Source organism: Wyeomyia smithii, chromosome 2 (assembly GCF_029784165.1).
Source record: "Wyeomyia smithii strain HCP4-BCI-WySm-NY-G18 chromosome 2, ASM2978416v1, whole genome shotgun sequence".
In the NCBI taxonomy this organism is placed as follows: Eukaryota; Metazoa; Arthropoda; class Insecta; order Diptera; family Culicidae; genus Wyeomyia; species Wyeomyia smithii.
This window is the reverse complement of record NC_073695.1, coordinates 103,137,722-103,158,240: the sequence shown is the minus strand read 5'-3', so window position 1 is coordinate 103,158,240 and position 20,519 is coordinate 103,137,722. Positions and strand designations below refer to the sequence as shown.

Genomic DNA, 20,519 nt, shown 5'->3' with positions numbered 1-20,519 from the left:
GGTCCTGCTTTTGGCCGAAAGAAAACAGTAAAGCTGCCCTGAGATCCATCCGGGTAAAGCCTGGGGCGAGGGGGGACTGGAGAATTAACAGAGGAAGGGTTGGCAGGAGGGACAGGGTCGGAGGGGTTCGGGGATGGTGGCACGGAAGGCGAGGGATCTACATCCATCGCGCTAAATCTAGCGCACTAGCGCCGACAGAACACGTACCTCTTTACTTCTCCTTTCAGCAGGGTTCGTTGTCCGAACGGTCGAAGCTGCAGCCGTTACAGCCAGCAGCACCAATACAGCAGCTCCAAACAGCCACCAGCAGCGAGCCGGGTGTGTGATCACTTAGCACAGCGACACAACTCGCTGTCAACTGTTGGCTTCTTCTTTTTTCTCCTTTGTGTTGAGATTCTCGTCCACTGCTGTAGCACAAATCACTTAGCAGCCAAATCGGCTTACGCACCAGCAAACAGCCACGATGCGAAACAGTTGCACAAAGGCGGGCGACCTTGAACCTTCACTCGACCAGGCAAACAATGCCAACACTTGCTCGCGCGTCTTTTGTTTTATATTCTATCGGAGCGATCACCAAACACTTCCGATACTGATGCGTGTTCGGCACAGGGTTGCCACATTTAAATCTGTGTTTTCCCTTGAAAAAATCTGAGCATCTGTATCTGTAACAAAAATATCTGTAAAAAAAATCCGTATTGTTTAAACATAAAGAACTTTGTATTTTTTTAAGTTTTTATGGTACATAAACAAAATTTTTAGCTTAAATTAAAACGTGTGAGGAGTTGAAAATATGTTCAATTTGCTCAATGTTTAATGAAATAAAATTTGGATTGTTTTAAAAAATTAATGTCAATTTCGGAAAATCTGTAAATCTGTACTTTTCGACGAAAATCTGTATATCTGTATCTACAGATTCTGTACCGTTACTTCGGCCAAAAATCTGTAAAATACAGATTAATCTGTACATGTGGCATCCCTGGTTCGGCACAGCATGAATTATATTTTGCTTGAAGAACTGGATTTGTACCAACATTGGCCAGCCAAAGTTTGATCAAACATAATCACTCATTTCAGTTCAGCGGTTTGATGATAAAACCGATGGAACAATGACAAAGGATATTAAGCGTTGTGGATTTGATGTGTTCCACATTCCTATGGTGGTATTTTTTTACCTCCTTCTTAACCCTAGCTAAATCACATTACTTACTTCAAGAGAAAAGGGTGATGCAACCACCCACCCACCTGTTATGTTGTTACAAATACAGCAACGATGGTGATGATAAACTCTCTCCACTTCTCCACTCTTGTAGAGTATCGTCGAGAAGCGCTGAGTGCATTTTGATTAGAATCGATTTTTGTCAAGTGAAAATGGTTACAGGTAAAAATCTTTTTGATTGACTGTGACGCTCACGATCGAACGAAACACCTTGGTTAGAAAACAAATGCTGCGCAATATTGGTTTTGCTGGTTGAGTTCGAAACTGTTATTCTTTAAATCGTATATGTGACTAGGATTATCATTAGATTTTATGAAGAAATAGATATAATAAAACAAATCATAGATATAATAAATCAAATCATGCCATTTTTTTAACCTACGTTTCATGAAAAGTTTAGTAGGCTGAACAGTTTTTGATAACGACCTGTATAGAAAAAATGAACTGATTAAAAATTTTATCTTTTTTTAAAATTATGAGTGAATCCTTCTAGTTGCTACATAACTTATTTATTTGAGTGCATTAAGTTTCGCTATGAAACCAAAACAGTTCGACATCGTTCTTTCATAGCAAGCGAACAAAACCCTATATAAACAATGGAATTATATGTTTTGATTATATATATTATCGTCAAACCATAACAACTTTGCTACGAGTTGTTCCGAAAAGTTTATAAAAATACTACATTTTTCCACAGTAAAAATATTGGCTGAAATGATGTGGGTGAAAACCGAACTTGAATAATCTGTCATGTCTCACTGCTAAAGGTGAAAAGTTATTATGATTTTTTTCGCCAGCAGTCTCAACCAACATCACTTGAAAGTCGCAATCAGTTGAAAAAATCCACTTCGTCAAATTTTTGCGTGCTCACATGCACATCATCCGCAGACAACGTTAGAAGCACCACATAAGGACATTAAGAGTACACACCCGCTTATCGTATGTATATTATCGTGCCTCTGAGTAGTTTTGCCACAGCCAAGTCGACCCAACATGATGAGTAGAATCATCATTTTTTTTTTATACTGATAACAGTAATCGCATAGAATTGCTCTCAAAATACTGCATTGTAAAGGAAATCAACAAAGTGCGTGCACTAACACTAAATCTCGGAGAAGTAGTTTCTGTTTATCTATGCTTTACTATTTTTGAAAAGTGGATATTCATAATGCAAATATTTATACAATACACTGCATGAGCACAATTATGCTCATTCTCCAATCTCGCTATATATATCAAGGTTTGTGTTGACGCCCCCTCTTTCGAAGCAACTGCCAGCAGGAGGAAAGCCTTCGGATACCATGTGTTGCATTTTTGACGAGCGACCCTTTCGATACAACCCATCTCCAGGAGAGAGTGGCACACAATAATTTTTCCGGGATATAGAGATACCTACATGCTGTGCTATTATGGAAGGCGAGAATACATCGTGCCTCCGCCACATTCGAGCTGTATTTTTTTTTACTGATGGCTTAAATGTGGAAACAGAATTCTAAGCATATCATAATATTAAGGATGAGGAAAAAAAGTTGGTGAACCGCTGGTTATTACCGTGGTACATTTCATTATTTTCTGATTTATTGTTGCAAAATATTTATCTTCGTAAAACTCAAAATGTTATGTATGTTATTAAATTGCACTGTTAGACCTTTCAGCGCAGCGTATGAAATGGATCTTCATTATACTGATATACCTATCGAAGTGCAGTTGTTGGTACTGTAATTGAAAAATGCAAAAAAATAACCGTGTAATACGATTATTATGGGCGCCTGAGGCAAACCATACATGGCATATCTTCAAACAAATAAACTATTCATTTAGAGGAGGAGAAGACCTGTATAAAAAATACTACAGAATGATTCATTTACAATCAATTGGCTGCGAGTAGACTGTGTTATACTTCAACCAAGTATACTTTTTCTCAACTCCGTAGGATTGATTCAAGGCGCATCTTGTTCCCTGAGAACAGAGGCTATGCTGAATATAAAGTCCCATAAACGCCATTCGGAAGTGCGAACATGAAAAGGGACAATTTATGGCACACGAAGTGTTCCGGATGTCAAGTAAATGAAAGCAGGCCGAGCGTTTTGACGTTATTGATAATGCTACTGTCGCCACCCTTGCTTGCGGAAAATCGTCGGCTTACGGTAACACAACTCGTAGACGCTTTATGTGACTGTTTGATTTATTGAAGGAATATAATTTGAGCGAGCGAACAATCCGATACAAATGTTCTCGGTTTTATTATCGTCCATTGCTGAGGGATTTACAGAATAGAATTTTTGAATGCATTCAATGAACTGAAACTGATGTGATCTGGGCATTCGAATATTAGAAATAAGTTGATCGGATTTTATGTTGTACGAGACTTAAGCAACGATAACTCAGCATCAGAGAAAGTCTAAAGAAAGTAAAACAGTTATTTCAATCCTTTTGATAGTTTATGACTTTCCATAAAGCTTAGCGACTTGTGAACCTGCCGAAGTTATCTCGAAAACTTCGACATCTCACTGAAGGTAGTCTTGAGCTTGAGCTTGACGATCGCACATTTCGTAGTTGCTTCTTTGGATGGATCTGAGCTAGTGAAATTGCAACTTGGGATAAGTTTACCATCTTCAATGTACAACAATTCGGTAGCTTCCGTTCTGTATAGATCCATAACGGCGCCGGCCACGTCATTACGAACGTTAAAATAAGGAAGGATGTTGTAGAGAAGGTAGTGTAACAGTCGTTGCATTTTTCGTTTAGTTTATCGATGCTCGTTTTCTTTAATTCGAGGCTTTGTAAACTAGTAGAAGTTACCTATGATCGATATCGTGTTTCAAATTTGAAGTATAGTGGTCGCTGCATCAAGTTTCGAACGTTACAGCGTCTCTACAGCACGTGTTTACTCACAATTTCCCTTTGTTTAGTCGATCAGCCATTCTCGTTGTGTACGTTTTTTGTTTGAGTTTTTCTATACTTTTTACCTGTGAGTTATATTCAAAAGTACTTAAATATGAGTGACAAGTTTGAGTTTTGCGTGGGATCAGACGCCAACCGCGTCAAAGTCGCTGAGCATCGCATGTCTGATATCGCGAAGGAGGCTAGGTGCAGCCTTACATCAGATAAAAAAAAGGAAAATGAAGCCCAGGAAGGACAACTTTATGGCGCATAGATGACTGACTGAAGGCAAACAAATTATTAGAGGCTTTATTATTGCGATTCTTAAGATTTATAGCATTTTGAAACACGTTTTTCTCAAAACTACGTTTTCAAAATCGGCGAGCAGTAGAACTGAAATAGTTTACATACGCCTATGCAAGTAGCTCTTGCAGAACGTAGTTCATTCGCCTTCTCCACGTTCCGTTGTCCATCTGCAGTCCGCCAAAGATGGTACGCAACACCTTTCGCTCGAAGACCACAAGGGAGCGTTGGTCCTCCACAAGCATAGTCCATGTCTCATGCCCATAGTGGACTACTAGTCTGACCAATGTCTTGTGGATGGTTAACTTGGTGCGGTGACGAATTCTACTCGATCGTAGCGTCCTCCGAAAACCAAAGTATGCACGATTTCCTGCCATAATGCGCCGATGAATTTCTCTGCTGGTATCGTTATCGGCAGTTACCAGTGACCCTAGATACACGAACACTGTCTTAGCACTGTCTTTATGAACCCCTTCCTTTCATGTACTTCGTCTCCGATGATTACCAGTTCGATCCGTTTGGCTGTCAGCTATCTTCACAAAAGTCCCAGCTACAATGTCGATATCGTCGGCGAAGCCAAACAGTTGAACTTTTCGAATGCCACTCGTGTTAATCCCCGCTCTTCTAATGACACCTTCCAGGGTAGTGGTAAACAGTTGGCACGAGAGACCATTACCTTGCCTCGGGCCTCGAGAATGCCCCCGAAACTCTTACTACCTACATCACTTGATCCATCGTCGCGTTGACCAACCGCGTTGGTTTGGCCGGAAATACGCAGTCGTGCACGGTTTGCCATAAATGGTCTCGATCGATTGCGTCGTATGCCGATTTGAAATCCATGAAAAAGTGGTGTGTGGGCACGTTGTATTGATTACAACCGCGAATATCTGATCCGTAGTGGCGCGTGCACCCATTAATCCCGCCTGGTAGTGACCCACAAGCTGCTTCGCAAATAAGGATAGTCGATGGCAGAGTATTTGGAAGAGTACCTTGTAGGCGGCATTGCCCGATAATTGCAGCACTTCCAGTTGGGCCTTCCGCAACCCCCTGTCTCGCCGAGGGACCACTGTGTCAGCTCTGTTTAGAGTCCCAAGCTGACACCAGGACGTTGATCAGTCGCTCCTAACATGAAGATCAGACGCTGTTTCGAACAGACGCTTTGGTTGGCAAAGCTTGGTTTATGGTTTACGCTCGTAGCACCTTCTCACTTAGCTATTGTCGAATGACAACATCATTGCCTAGGCAGCACCAACCAATTGTGTCCATGTTTCAACCGGCAGTCTAGTGTAATCATCTGACTAGTCGAGGTGTGAGAGAGAAACTTGTGAGGGTCGGAGCTATGGTTGACGCTCGTTCCTGGTTGTCAACTCACCATTTGAAGAACTCGAAATTTCGCATAAATTAAGCTAATCTGGCGGGTGGTCCACTATAGGAAAGCGGTCCACTATAGGTTCATTTACCAAAATAATATTCTTCAACCGAAATAGGATTGAGTATTAGTTTTTCGACCTTATATAAGACTGTGACAACTATATTGCCACCAACAAAATATATTTTTTTTCACTCCACTAAGAATATTATTTTTAACTTTAGCTTAACCAAAAACTTCTAAAGGTGTCTTTAGAACCCTTCATTTTTTTAGGACTGCTAGAAGTGTACGATATTCATTTGGGACCATTTTTATGTGAACAAACCGCGATTTAAGAACGTCTTAAGGATTTTTTTTAATTTGGTGAAAATCCAACAATTTAGTTAGTTTTTCACCAGAAACTTCCTATTTAGGACTTACTTGTAAGATTATGCAGTTTTTTCGTTTAAATACATGGTGTATTGGACGACAAATTTAAAATTTTTTCTTAAAAAATTTTCCAGGATACCACTTGAATAATTCTTTACTTCGACCTTTTCTAGGCAAAATAAATGAAGTTTTACTGTTACATTCTAATTACAATGTGTTTCATTTTTTATAATTACAAAAAAACAGGCTTACAAACTGCTGCAAAAAAATTGCTTCCATCGTTTTTGGGGTTAACGGGCAGTGGCAACTATATTGCCACCAATTTTGATTCAATAGTGAAATTTTCAACAAAGGTACATATGTGTTGTTCCTCCTAAAAGGAATACGTTTTACTGAAGTTTATGTCGGTTTTTTTGCATGGTTCTCACGGCCTTATAAAGGGTTAAGAAAAGTGATGCACTATGGAATATACAGGGTGACAAAAAAGTCCGGTCACACAGGAAAATCTCAATATTTCAAAGAATAAGAAGAAAATCTGAATCTGGCTTTCATAACTTTATTCAGTAACTCATAAAGATACTTCACAGACGATATCTCGGAATTACCCCACTTTCTCTGATCGAACCAGCTTCAGACGTCTCGAAAAGTCGTCACAAGTGGCGCGCACGTGCTCCATCGGCATCTCGTCCCAGATTTTCGTGATAACTCGCTTGAATTGCTTCAATTTGTTATTTTATAGTCGTGCAGCTTCGACATCATGTATCCCCACACGAAATAATCCAGTGGATTCAGATCCGGAGACGACGGAGGCCATTCATTCTTCGAAATGGAATCGGTCAAGTTTTCCTCACACCACGCCTGAACAACCTTTGCGGTGTGGGATGGGGCGCCATCTTACTGGAAGCAGTAGTAATCGTCTTCAAACAATAGTTCAGCTTGAGGCAGAACATTTTTATTCAAAACCGTGTCCAGGTAGTACGCTGCGTTGATTTTGACCCCTTTATCGATAAAAATAAGAGGCAGTTTACCACTCTTGCAAATGGCCCCCCAAACCATCACTGACGTCTTATTTTGGAACCGGGGAACGTTAGCTTGTACCCAGGAGCTTGCTAGAGGCTCACACTCCAAACTCGATCATTTTGGCGATTGACTATTTGCTCCAAAACGAACAGCTTCTCGTCCGAAAAAATAATCTCGTCATCTGCGCGCCAACCGAGCAACTCCCGCGACCGTTGGTACCTCTTGTCCTTTGTAGCTCTGGTAACCCTATGACGGTGTAAGTTTTAAATCCTTGCGCAGAAGCAGGCGGATTGATTCTCGGTTCATTTTAAGGTTCCTGGCCAGCTTCCGTGCAGATTGTGCGGGATTCCGGCGAACCCGGTCTCGTATAATCTTTTTCAGCCTTGGAGTTCTCACAGACCTTGGTCGTCCAGATCGTGCCTTGTCCTCGGTGCCTCCGGTCTCTAGGTATCGATTTATGGTCCGGTACACGAATTTCCGGTTGATTCCGAGCGGTTTTAGGTATTTGAATATGTGTCCGGGTTTGTACCCTTTCACATATTTAGCGATAACAGCTGCTCTTAACTCTGCCATGGCTTACAACTCAATGTAAACAAACTGCACAGAAACGAAACTCTGCCACTTTGGGCAGCAAAGTTAACCCTTTCATTTGACATATAGATGGCACCAGAGAGATGCAACGTGTAGGCTACAGGCGACCTCAAAAAAGTGTGCCGGACTTTTTTGTCACCGTGTAAGTTCAAGATGCAGACGATTAAACAAAAATAAAAGTTTTATTGTAAAGTTTATATAGTTTTTCTCCACAGCATTTTCACGAACTTTCTCATGGCAATTATGCGTCCTGCAACATCAATTTGATTTTATTCTGCCTATTATTTAGTATAATTAAAAAAGACTAGTTCTTGTTTATGTAAAACTGTCGAACCTTCAAATTGTATTATTTTTGAATCGACGATCTATAACCACCAAACTGTTCGGCAATTTGAGCTTTGAATAAATCTTCTTTTTTAACTGCTCGAATAATGCGTAAGTTCTGACTCAAAATCAATAAAATACGCTTTTTAAAATTCAAATTATACAAAAACTATGGGACAAATAAATTGTAACAGGTATGACACTTGGGACGAGCTAAACTGAATTGAGTGCATAAAACTATATACATGCAATAAGGGAACATCCATAAATGACTTAGCAATCGAGGGGAGAGGGGAGGGGTTGCAATTTTGAGACGAAATGTGACAACGAAATGGTGTGGGAGTGAAGCGAAACTACGTAGCAAATATGAAACTAAGAATAATATTGGATTTTTTTTCCTAAAAACCTAAAAAAAGCTACGTCATTTATGGATGTTCCCTAAAGACACAAAGCACATGTGAATTATTTTTTCAATGCATTATCTATAACTGGAACTCCATTATTCTTCAGAACTTTCCTGAAGAAGCATGATAAAAATCGAAATAGAAAGCGTGAGATAGCTGAGCGTAAATTTAACGAGTAGAGATAAAAATGAATGTTGATAACATCGAAACAGCCCTGTACTCGAATATACAAATATGAATTTTTGAAAAAGAGATTGCTGATAACTTGCAAATGTCGCGGGTCTCCCTCTTTCCTCCAATTTTGATCAAATCATTAAACTTAGTATTCAGCTATTCCTTTAAGTTTGTTCTTCTGTGGTTTTTACAAAATTATGTCTAATTTGTCAAGAAGAACATCAATCCACCTAACTATCTAAGATTGAATAGCGGCTATTGGGGAATAGATCTTTGAAACTTAGTAAGCAGCTTTCAAGAACTGCACAAAAGCCACTGTGAGACTGATATTCTCAACTGAGAGATCTAAGAAGCTAAGATGACATTTCGATGGCGAACAAACAATTCCTAATTAAAATTGTTCAGCAAAGACGAACTTGTGAAGTATACTTGTTTAATGGTTTTTGATCGAACAAAGTTCATCGTAATTTATACCCATCTATAGCAACAATCAAGTATACCGCCATGGCTGTACGGTTTGTTTAAGTGATACGACGCGCGCACAAAGCAAACAATTATGAAATTCGCGGACTTTGGTAATAGAATAGCACATAATGTCCCAGCATCAACATGCAACGGATACTTACACAATGTTAGTGTCGGCTGGCATTTCTGGAATCTTATCGAGCTGCTGCTTAATGCATCGAACCGTACGCTGTTGGCAAGAGCATTTCGACGGACATCCCATTGCGTTCGTCGTGATGGCCAGTGTCGCTAGGGTGACGAGAATGGAAAACGTTGCCACTGGTCGACCAGGCAACCAGCGACCGTAATCGGTCACAAACTGAAACAGTTTCGGCATTTCGTTTATTTGCTGCGAATGAGCCAAACGTATTCCGCAGAAATCACTGAATGGACAGTTTCAATGTTTATTTAACACTGTTTATCTCCTTCGTCGTCAGCTAAGCTGAAATTGGAGTTGAAAACGAGAAAAAGCAATTAATGATTAAATCATCGCTAGGAATAAAAAAAAACGTGTAGTCTGGCAGATGGTCTGAGTAGGTAGAAAGCTCGAATTATAAAAAACGTATGAATGTCAATAACTACGAGGACAATGATCTTTTACATATGGGTGCATGGTCGTTGCAACTGTTTTTTGCAAACGAAACTTTGCAAGCAACATCGGTCGGGAAAACGTTATAGTTATTACAATCACAATTCACAGTTCATGTGAATTTAATTCCACGAGCCGAGTGGAAATTGACGGTAACTATCGGATCATATTGACTCTTTATGAGCATTCGAAACCGTCAACATTTCACCATCAACTATCTTATTTCTAAAAAATCATCCCAAAATCAACGCAATCAAATCTATACGCATTAAAATTCTAAATCAACACTAATAAATTTTCAAATTAAAAGCTTACTAAAGACATCTAATCAATTTGATGAAATCTAAAAAAATCACCCATTCCTTTACTCCATCATCACCCCTGTCAGAAATCATCATTCAGCGCAGCTTTTTAGGTTAGTTTGCAATATGCCCGGTAAAGGGCTATTCCCACTGCTTCCGTTCCGGGACCGGGCTCGTCCGGGACTTTTCATGCATTCACACTGCGCCGTGCTTGAACCGTGCCTGCGCTGCGCTCTGGCTGAGAAATGTTGATGTGTGTATGTGAAAGAACGTCTTTCTCTTTTTTTCATACCGCAGCTCACTCCGCGCGAAATATGTCACTACTACATACACGCATCCACCCGAGTGCCTTCCGTGCACTCTCCGGCCAACACAAAGTATCGTCGGCAACGATAGTTTTTCCCTCGCACTGCGGCAGCACGGCGGCAACTCAACGCTGCCCCGGTCTGGGCACGGCGCGTCGGTGTGAATGCGTTCATAAGAACGCATGCAATCAATCTCAAACGAGCCCGGACGACACACGGAACAGCCACGGCCCGGTCCCGGCCCGGTCCCGGAACGGAAGCAGTGGGAATAGCCCTTAAATTGAAACAAAATCGGTTGCTTTTCTATCTGCAGATGGTTCGACGGGAGAAAATTAGAAGACGCCTGTCTATGAAATTCACGTTATTACTTCACCGCCCGGTTTCATCGGACCACCAATCCAGCCTAAGTTGCTGCCGAAACGATAGCAAAATTGTCCGATCCAGTCATCCGGATACAGAAAAAAAATCATATTCAAAGCAAACTCATGACCAGAATAATAACTGTTTGGCTCTTCGTTCCGGATGTAGAAGTCTGCCTGCCGATCGAATCAGACCCAACTAGAGACCTGTCGTTATAATACTCAGTGCGCCCCTAGGATGCTGGGGTAAAATGGATCCGGAAGTGGCGATGTTGACATTGACTGCTCCAAAAGGCATAGGAAATTGATTTGCTCTGCTTGTGTATGTGGCTGTGATAGAAAATATATCTAAGGGCTAGTTTTGGAATCAAATAATTATCAAACCTCAGTGTATTGAGTTTAATATTTGAAGGCTGAAATTTATAGAAAAGATCTAATCGAAGATTATGAAAAATATAAAAACATATGAAAAAGATTATTATTTACAATAATAGACTCAAAATTCACAAAACGGTGTTCATACTTAAGGATTTTGTAAAAATAAGGAGTAACAAAAGTGATTCTGCTTGTTTATAAAATAAAAACGTTTCGGAATGTTTTTTATAGAAACTCAATTATTATCTCTATCGAAAAAGAACCAAAGTTGCCATAATTTCAAGCGAATTGCGATTTACAGAAGTTTTTAGCGGAAAATAAATCCTGTTATTTAGAATGCTCCTGTGGTTTGTACGATAACGTGAACCCTACTCTAGGATAATACTGTGCACACAAGTGCAAGTGTGTTGTAAAGAGTGTAATTCTAGACAATTAAGACAATTGAACGTTGTTAGAAACATGCGTTCCAAAAGTAACTTTCGCAGTGAAGTACGTTTATCATTCGAAGCATTTTATTTGCGCCAGCAACTCACAGTTTTTGTGAAATGTTTTTTTTTCTCGTTTCTCTGCAAATTTGCAAATTAAGGCCACATTCCACGTGGACAGAAAAATTGTCATTTTCAAAAATCTAAATTAAAAAAACCCAGCGAAGGTAAGCAAAATCGATAATAAAACCAATTATTAATTTTTCTCGAAGCGGTTGAAATCTTTTCTAAACAAAAAATAGTTCTAAATTAAGTACAAAAAAGAAATTACCAAGTTTTAAAAAACAGATGAAACCTAAAATGAAAATGATCTTAAATTTTATTCAAATTAAAACGAGATGAAAAGGTCAAAAAGAAAATGATTCAAATCCACCCAAATGGTTCGAGGACTCTTTTAAATAAAAAAAAGTGGTTTCACAAATGGATGAGACTAATGACAGAACTGAATCCAAATTTAGCCTACAGCTTAGTGGAAAGTACCTCGAAAAGGTAAAACAAAGTTTATGAAAAATGGTTTCAAATTAGCCCAAAAACCTACTGTTTTTGTAATTTTCATACATTTTATCGCACGCTTAGGAAAACAAAATTTTTATCTAGGTAAAAATATGGCTCCTTATGCGGCCTAAAAAGAATAAAAATAAAATAATTTCAAACATATCTAAAACTTTTAGGATTCATAACGGTAAGAAAATTACATGATTAAAACTCGGTCCATATGCGTGAAAAACGTAAAACAGCGAAAAGACTACAACAGAAATTAATTCCAAATTGAAGAGAAAACTGTTTAAATCAGCAGAGAAACGCCTCTTCTAAAACCAGGAAAATAGCTGAAAAAACGTCTCTATAAACTAGAAAAGGACAAAAATGTAAATTATGCTTTAACCCTTTATAAGAGAGTGGCAACCATATTGCTACCAACGAAAAATATTTTTTTCTGTTGCACCAAGAATATTGTTTAGAAATTTTGCTTAAACAAGCTCTTCTAAGGGTAACTCGCAACACTTCATGTTTCTCAAAACTGCTAGAAGTGTGCAATGTTAATTTGGGGATATTTTTTACATTTTATTCACGTTTTACTGACCTTGGGTCGGTTCCTAGCGCAGTTTTCACCACCTTATAAAGGGTTACGACAGGGGAGCTACGGAGCCACAAGGTTACAAATGGATGGTTGTAGTTTTGAATCAGCCCATTCGATGTCAAAAAGAACTTAAGCATGGTTTTATTCTCAGGCTCCCCAACCACTTACCTGTCCTTCACGCTGAATTCTATAATATCTAGATGTGACTTCCAGTGAACAAATAATGAGTTCCGCTTATAAGTAAAACTGGTCAAAAGGACGCTCAACGAAACTTCTCCTGGGAACTATAGGTGGCGTTATTTAGCGAAAGAATGAGACTCGGGACAACAGAGCAGTAAGTGGAAGTGGAAGGGTAAAATCATATACACAAGCACGGATTAATAACAAACAAGCCACTTTTCAATAACGGTACTTTTAATAATAGAAGTGCGGATACAGCAAACACCCGGGCATTATCTTACAATAGATCAACGGCTCTGGTGTGGCGACAGAAAAAAAAGATTTAAAACGCTTCAATTAGACAGAAAAGATTATAATAAAATATGTTCATAAGTTTGTAAGTAGGAGCTGAAAAAGCTTCTCACCTAGAAAAAAAAACGGGAACAAATAAAAATTCATCTAAATTTATGTTGTAATTCCTCTAAAAACAGATAAAGCAAACTAGGTACACTGCACAGTGGTCCAATAAGGCAAAAAGGGGAACTAAATTTGTTGCAAACGCAACTAAAAAAAGACAGTCTTCCGATTTGATAACGTAAATGTATTTGAACTACGTAACTCCGTACGTGCATTTGTTAAAAAATTCCTATCAATGAAATATATATATGACACATATAAGTATTTGTACAAATGGTAGTTGCATGGATTTTATATATATCTATAGTTTGATTGCATGTAGTTTATATCGTTTGATTTTATATGGTTTATAATTGTATATATGGTATGAACAAAAAATTTCGTTTAGTGTCTTTTAGTTTAATGTAGTGGGGACTATGCATGTCACGTGTAGGACTTTTTTTTTGTTAGATGTTCAGAGCAGTCTTGTCTTTCTTCTACACCGCGGCTGTAGCACAACCTATGATTTTAGTTTACTGTGATAGCATGAGTTTTCTTTTAATATTGCATGTAACTAACCTATATTTTTTACGTACTATGTGTCTTTCAACTTTCTGTACTATTTCGTACTACTTTTCCGCACCGTACTAACAGTTTTTAAGTTTTAGATGGTCTAACTATTAGGTGTAAATTTTAGGGTTAACTAATTATTTATTTACAGCAAAAATTGAAGGTTTTTAACTCGCTTGGTGTAACAGAGGCCTATCGAACACGCTTCCGTTTTAAGTCTACAATCTTTCTTTTTTTACGTTGGGTGTATATGACGTTTAGTTAGCGTTGACAACGCACAGGGCTGTGTCACTTCGACCGAATGATTGCGACATAATTCCATAGCGCCTTTCACCTTCATTCTAGCTTAATAAAGTCTTCGGAACAATTGTTTGTATGAATGGCCCGCATGATCGCAAATTGTCAAAAAGTATGAAAAGTTTACTATACCAAAAATAAAAAAATTAATTTTTTTGTGTCAAGAGATAGAAGAAAAGTTTATTCAGCAAAGTTGTAGAAGATTTAAAATTATGAAACTTTGTTGAACAAATTTAAATCCTTTCTTCTTTCGGTACGAAGTTATAAAGTATATTACATGAAACTTACTTAAAAGTTAGTTTTTTGCACTTAACTTTTGTTAGTTACATTTTACACGAAAGTATTGTTCGGAGGAAACACATATTTTTGCCACAGGTCATATATCTCCAGGACTTTTCCTTACAAAGTTATATCATATTTTAGCTTATTTTTTCGATAACTTCAAGAACGTATAGGTTAAAAAGGGGCAAGTGGAATCATGATGTCAATACTTTTCCTTGAAGTTAAGCTGAAGTACTATAAACTCCTTTAGGTTCCATTTGTCCCAATCCACCCATATTAGAGTACGGAGAGCATATATTACAGTAGGTTTTTATATATCAAAAATACTAACATTTTTGTGTTAAGAGATAGAGGAATGGTTTACTGGGCAAAGTTTTAGAACGTGCAAAAATATGAAACTTTGCTGAACAAACAAAATTTCTATCTTCATTGGGAACAAAGTTACAGAGTATTTTCTGTAAAAGTTTCCTGAAAGTTAATTATTTTTTGTACTTAACTTTTGTAAGCTACATTTTACAAGTAAACGATGTTCTAAAGAAGCATTTGAGCATATAAAACACACGTTTTTATTGAAGACCACACATATCCAGGACTTTTCCTTACAAAGTTATAGCATGTTTTAGCTTATTTTTTCGACACTGGGGTCACTGGGCACTGGGGTCTTTTTTAAGCGTCTTTTTCGCGCGATTTTTTACAATAACGCGGATAAATTCACGCGATTTTCTAAATAACGCAGATTATTTTAACGGGGCTTGGAAAATTATGCTGTTCGCGGTATCAAATAAGTAAATCTAATAAAAAGTAAATTAAGTGAAATAAATTAAAAAATTACCCGTTTGTTCATGGAAATAATATTTTTTGTTTTTTTTTTCTATGTGATAAATGTTTCTGTGGATTTGGTAAAAAGGAACAAAAAAACATTTATAATTGTATAGAAACGAATGCTAAAGCTTAGAAATATAACAAAATAATTATGAAACAGTTATTGCCTTGATTTTTAATGAATTTTCACTTTAAATACATTATAAACGCATTTTGTGTGTTTTGTCCCCATTTTTATAAATTTTTCAAATATAATTTACTTTACGTATTATTATTTTCAATCGAATCTATTTATTAATAGTTTTTTTACTCGTTTTTTTAAGTACGTTTTTAAATACGTTGTTTTATACGCTAATTTTATTCAACGCGATACAATCAGCCGCATAAAAACAGACCCTATTGTATTCCAAACTAACTTGAAACGCTTAGAATGCAGAAGAAAAATTAGGAAAATGGAAAATGATCCTAAATGTGGTTCAAAATAATAACGTTATTTTAACGAGAAGAAAAGGCTAAGAAGAAAATGGTTCAAATTTAGCCAAATGGTATAAAAAAACGCTTCTGATTGAAAGAAAAGAGCGAGGCAGAACTTGATTCCAAATTTAGCTAGCGTAGGTCCATAGATGAAGAAGATAAAAGACAAAGGGCTTAGTTGAAAGTGCCTCAATGTTTATGAAAAATGATTTCAAATTAGCCTGCAGAAGAACACGGAAGTACCTCTGTACCCCGAAAGAAACCGCAAATAAAATGAAATATATAATTATAAAGGTTCTCAGCATAAGCTCGACACGCCTAAAGAACCTTTCTAAAAAAAAACAAAGATGCCAATTTTATTGGTAACGCGGTACCCATAAAGTACGTAACGTATTTTGAATGGAAAAGGGATTAGGAAAACTAAGACGATTATAAAGTGGAGAAGAAGGGGGAGGTGGGGATAAGAAAATGCGTGACATCACATGAAAAATACAAAATTGGTTTGGAAAACTGCGACGTACGTAATGGATATCACCTGAGCACAGACAAAAGACATGCCACTTGATGACGATTTCATCGACCAGAAAAATAACGAATATTTCGAAATTTTGCTTAGTTTTTAAATAGTTTATTTGACACGGCACGATACAATTTATGTGTAACTGAGCCAAGTACTTTTTTTTTAAATTCTAAATTAGCAGGGAAAAGAGGGAGGCCTTTTTTTATTCTCGCGGCCGACTACGAGCTAGTGGGGATTTAAGGTGAGAGGAGGGGTGTTAAAATTTTGTTTTTAACTATTTTATATTACAGAATGTATTCATTTGTACGTGGCTAACCAGTGATGTTCTGTTTGAGCAGTTTTGGTCTGAGGTGTCTGCGTAAACATAGAGATGCCGAGTCTTCGTTTTAGTGTCTCCAGGCGGGTGTATCATGCCCTTTCAGTTTGTGACAGAAATTGTATTCTATCAAATAGATAAAAGAAATCAAATTTTAATGCCAGCATTTTTTATAAACCCGTATAGCTGTGTCATGTACTAGAGATCACCGCTTCCCAGAATGTCTCTAACGGGTACGTTCGGTTGTTTTCCTCGGGCCCGAAGGGAATCTATAAGCTCAGACCTAACACCACAGTATTCGGTACACGACCAAACAACATGCTCGATGTCATGGTAGCCATCGCCACAAACGCAGTGATTACTGTCTACAAGCCCTATACGAAAGAGATGCGTGTTTAACGTATAGTGATTGGACATAAGTCTGGACATCACGCGAATGAAGTCCCGACCTACATCCAACCCCTTGAACCATGCTTTCCTCGATACCTTAGGAAAAATGGAATGTAGCCACCGTCCCAGTTCATCTGAGTTCCATGATGATTGCCAACTGTTGAGTGTTCTCTGACGCAAAATGCTATAAAATTCATCATAAACAATTGGTCTTACATAAATATCGCCATCAATAGCACCCACCTTAGCTAAAGCGTCAGCCTTTTCATTGCCCGGTATGGAACAATGAGAAGGGACCCACGCTAAGGTAACCCGGTAATTTTTATCTGTTAAAGCACTTAAAAACCGCCGTATTTTCCCCAGGAAATACGGGGTGTGCTTCACAGTCTTCATCGATCGCAGAGCCTCAATGGCACTGAGACTGTCTGTGAAGATGAAGTAGTGGTCTATGGGCAGGGTTTCGATGATCCCAAGAGAGTACTGAATGGCAGCAAGTTCTGCGACGTACACGGAAGCAGGAGCATCGAGTTTGTAGGAGGCGGTAAAAATTTTCGTGGAAAACACCGAAGCCAGTGGACTCATCTAGATTAGATCCGTCAGTGTAAAACCTTTTATCATAACTAACATGTTTAAACTTATTGGAAAAATTTTTAGGGATCTCTTGGGGTCGCAATTGATCCGGGATACCAGAAATGTCTTGTTTCATGGTGGTGTCGAAGAATATAGGATTATTAGAGGTATCTAAAAGTGCGACATTGGAGGAATCATATGAAGAAGGATTAATATCTTGAGCCATATAGTCAAAATATAAAGTCATAAATCTGGATTGAGATTGAAGGTCGACCAACCTCTCGAAATTTTCAATTACTAATGGGTTCATAACTGTGCATCGAATTAGCAACCGGTAAGAGAGATTCCAAAAACGATGTTTCAACGGAAGAATACCCGCTAGCACTTCAAGACTCATCGTATGGGTCGACTGCATGCAAGCTAAGGCAATACGCAAACAACGATATTGTATTCGTTCCAGTTTGATCAAATGTGTGTTTGCTGCGGAGCGGAAGCAGAAACACCCGTACTCAATTACAGATAATATCGTTGTTTGGTAAAGCCTTAGAAGGTCTCCTGGGTGGGCTCCCCACCAGGTTCCGGTAATCGTACGAAGAAAATTAATCCTCTGTTGGCATTTTCGTGTCAGATACCTAATATGGCAAGCCCAGATGCATTTAGAGTCGAACCAGACCCCGAGATATTTAGCGACTAAAACCTGAGAGATCGTTTTACCCGTCAGTAGGAGCTGCAGCTGAGCTGGGTTATGCTTCCTAGAAAAAACGACCACCTCAGTTTTCTCCGGAGAGAATTCGATACCCAGCTTAAGAGCCCATCCAGACAAATTTTCTAAGGTATCTTGCAATGGTCCTTGCAGATCGTTAGCCTCGCTTCCAGTAATGGATACAACGCTATCGTCTGCAAGTTGCCGTAGCGTGCACGAATTTGCAAGACATTTATCGATGTCATTGACGTAAAAATTATATAAGGGAGGGCTTAAACATGAGCTCTGGGGAAGGCCCATGTAACTAACTCGGGAAGTCGTCGAATCACCACGTGAGAAATACATATGCTTTTCTGACAACAAATTGAGCGAAAAGTTATTCAAATTCAGTGAAAGTCCCTGCGAATGAAGTTTCGCGCTTTGTCTAACCGTAAGAGGATCGTTTTCTCCATTAATTTCCGGAGGCAAGAGAGCATCGCAATCGGCCTATATGAATTGTGATCAGAGGCAGGTTTCCCGGGTTTCCGAATAGCAATGACTTTTACCTCCCTCCAGTCATGCGGAACAATATTTAGCTCAAGAAACTTGTTGAACAAATTCAACAAGCGTCTTTTTGCAGAGTCGGGTAGATTCTTCAACAGGTTGAATTTCATTCCATCTAACCCTGGAGCTTTATTGTTGCACGACAGGAGAGCCATTGAAAATTCCAACATCGAAAATGGGGGCTCTTCCGTAGTTACTAAAAACGCGTCGCGAAAGGTTTTCTGTTCCGGTACAGAGTCCGGACATACCTTTTTGGCAAAATCGAGTATCCAGCGATCTTAATACTCCTCACTCTCATTCGAAACGTCACGGTTCCGCATGCGCCTGGCGGTATCCCAAAGAGTGCTCATCGCTGTTTCCCTCGACAACGCGTTTACGAACCGTCGCCAGTACCCGCGTTTTTTCGCCTTTACTAAGCTCTTCATCTGCCTGCCCAGTGCCTCGTACTTTCGAAGTAGGTTGACAGTGCCGTACTCCCGGTAGTCCTTATACCCGCGGACCTTCGCGCGTACAGCTCAGAGCACTCTTTGTCCCACCATTTGTTGGGTGGGCGCTGTCTAATCGTTACCCCGGGTATCGGTTTCGTCTGAGCTTGAGTCGCGGCGTCGATTATCAAGCCAGCTAAGAACGCGTATTCTTCCTCCGGAGGAAGTTCCTCGTGAGTCTCGATAGATTCCGCTATAATAGACTCATAACGCTTCCAATCAATATTACGTGAAAGGTCGTAGAAAATATTGATTGGGTTCGGGGGAGTTGAACCATTAGCAATTGATATAACGATTGGAAGATGATCACTACCGTGGGGATCGTTGATTACTTTCCACTGGCAATCTTACGCTAGTGATGTCGAGCAGAGGGATAGGTCAAGCACGCTTTCACGTGCTGGAGGATTAGGTACACGTGTCGCTTCCCCAGTATTCAAAAGTGTCATATTGAAGTCGTCGATCAAGTTACAGATTAAAGAAGACCGGTTGTCGTCGTACAGCGACCCCCATAGCGAACAGTGAGAGTTAAAATCTCCCAAAATCAAAAAGGTGCGGGAAGCAATTCTGCTATATCAAGGAGTTGCTTCTGTTCAATCCGCGCGGATGGGGGCATATATAACGAAACAAGGCAAAGGTCTTTTCCGTTCAATATTCGAATCGAGGGGAGGTCGATTCTGAAAAAAGAATAGCACTTTTTGATCCCTAAAAGTACCCCACCACCGTGTGAGTCTCGATCTCGACGAATGATGTTGAAATCGTGGAAATTAAGTTGGTCATTTGAATTGAGAAAAGTTTCACAGAGCGCGAACGCATCACAATTGTATGTGTTTATCAAATGTGAAAATAAATCGAATTTGGAGATGATACTTCTGCAGTTCCACTGTAACACAGTGACAAAATACCTAACCTCTTTCGACGTATTAGTCATCGAAAGATACGATAGCTGAAATGAGGGGCCAAGTTGCTGTGAGTTGCTTCAAAAAGGTTTTCACTGTTGGGAGAAGGGCAAGAAGAATGTTTTGAAGGGGATCTGGCATGTTGAAAGTTTTAAATATCCAGTCCACAATATCAGAGAATTTTATGAACCCTGTTTCTTTTATGTCTTCTGATCGAGAAATGGGTGCACGAGGGGTTTTTGGTGCCCCAGGAAGCGGTGGGTACTCCTGGTTTGATTTGATATTAAAACCGGGTGGTACTTGCTTCGGTTTTTCTTCACCGCTTCCTTTTTGTGTTGTCTTATTGGTCATTCCGCTAGGGGTTATCTTACGACCTTTGCGAGAAAGATTAGGAGAGTTGAGCATTCTCCTCTCCCTAGATCCCTCTGGCAAGGCATAAGAACACC

General features: G+C 39.1%; 1 protein-coding gene across 2 annotated transcripts in view; it reads right to left on the bottom strand.

Moving 5' to 3' along the window:
- The window catches only part of LOC129723539 (peroxidasin), a 248,700-nt gene that overhangs the window by 215,534 nt on the left and 12,647 nt on the right, over positions 1-20,519 (bottom strand). For both annotated transcript variants that reach the window (XM_055677818.1, XM_055677819.1), the window contains exon 2: positions 9,280-9,599. In XM_055677818.1, the coding sequence (XP_055533793.1) occupies positions 9,280-9,494 (215 nt within the window). In that variant the 5' untranslated portion in view covers positions 9,495-9,599. The remainder of the gene's footprint in view (positions 1-9,279; positions 9,600-20,519) is intronic.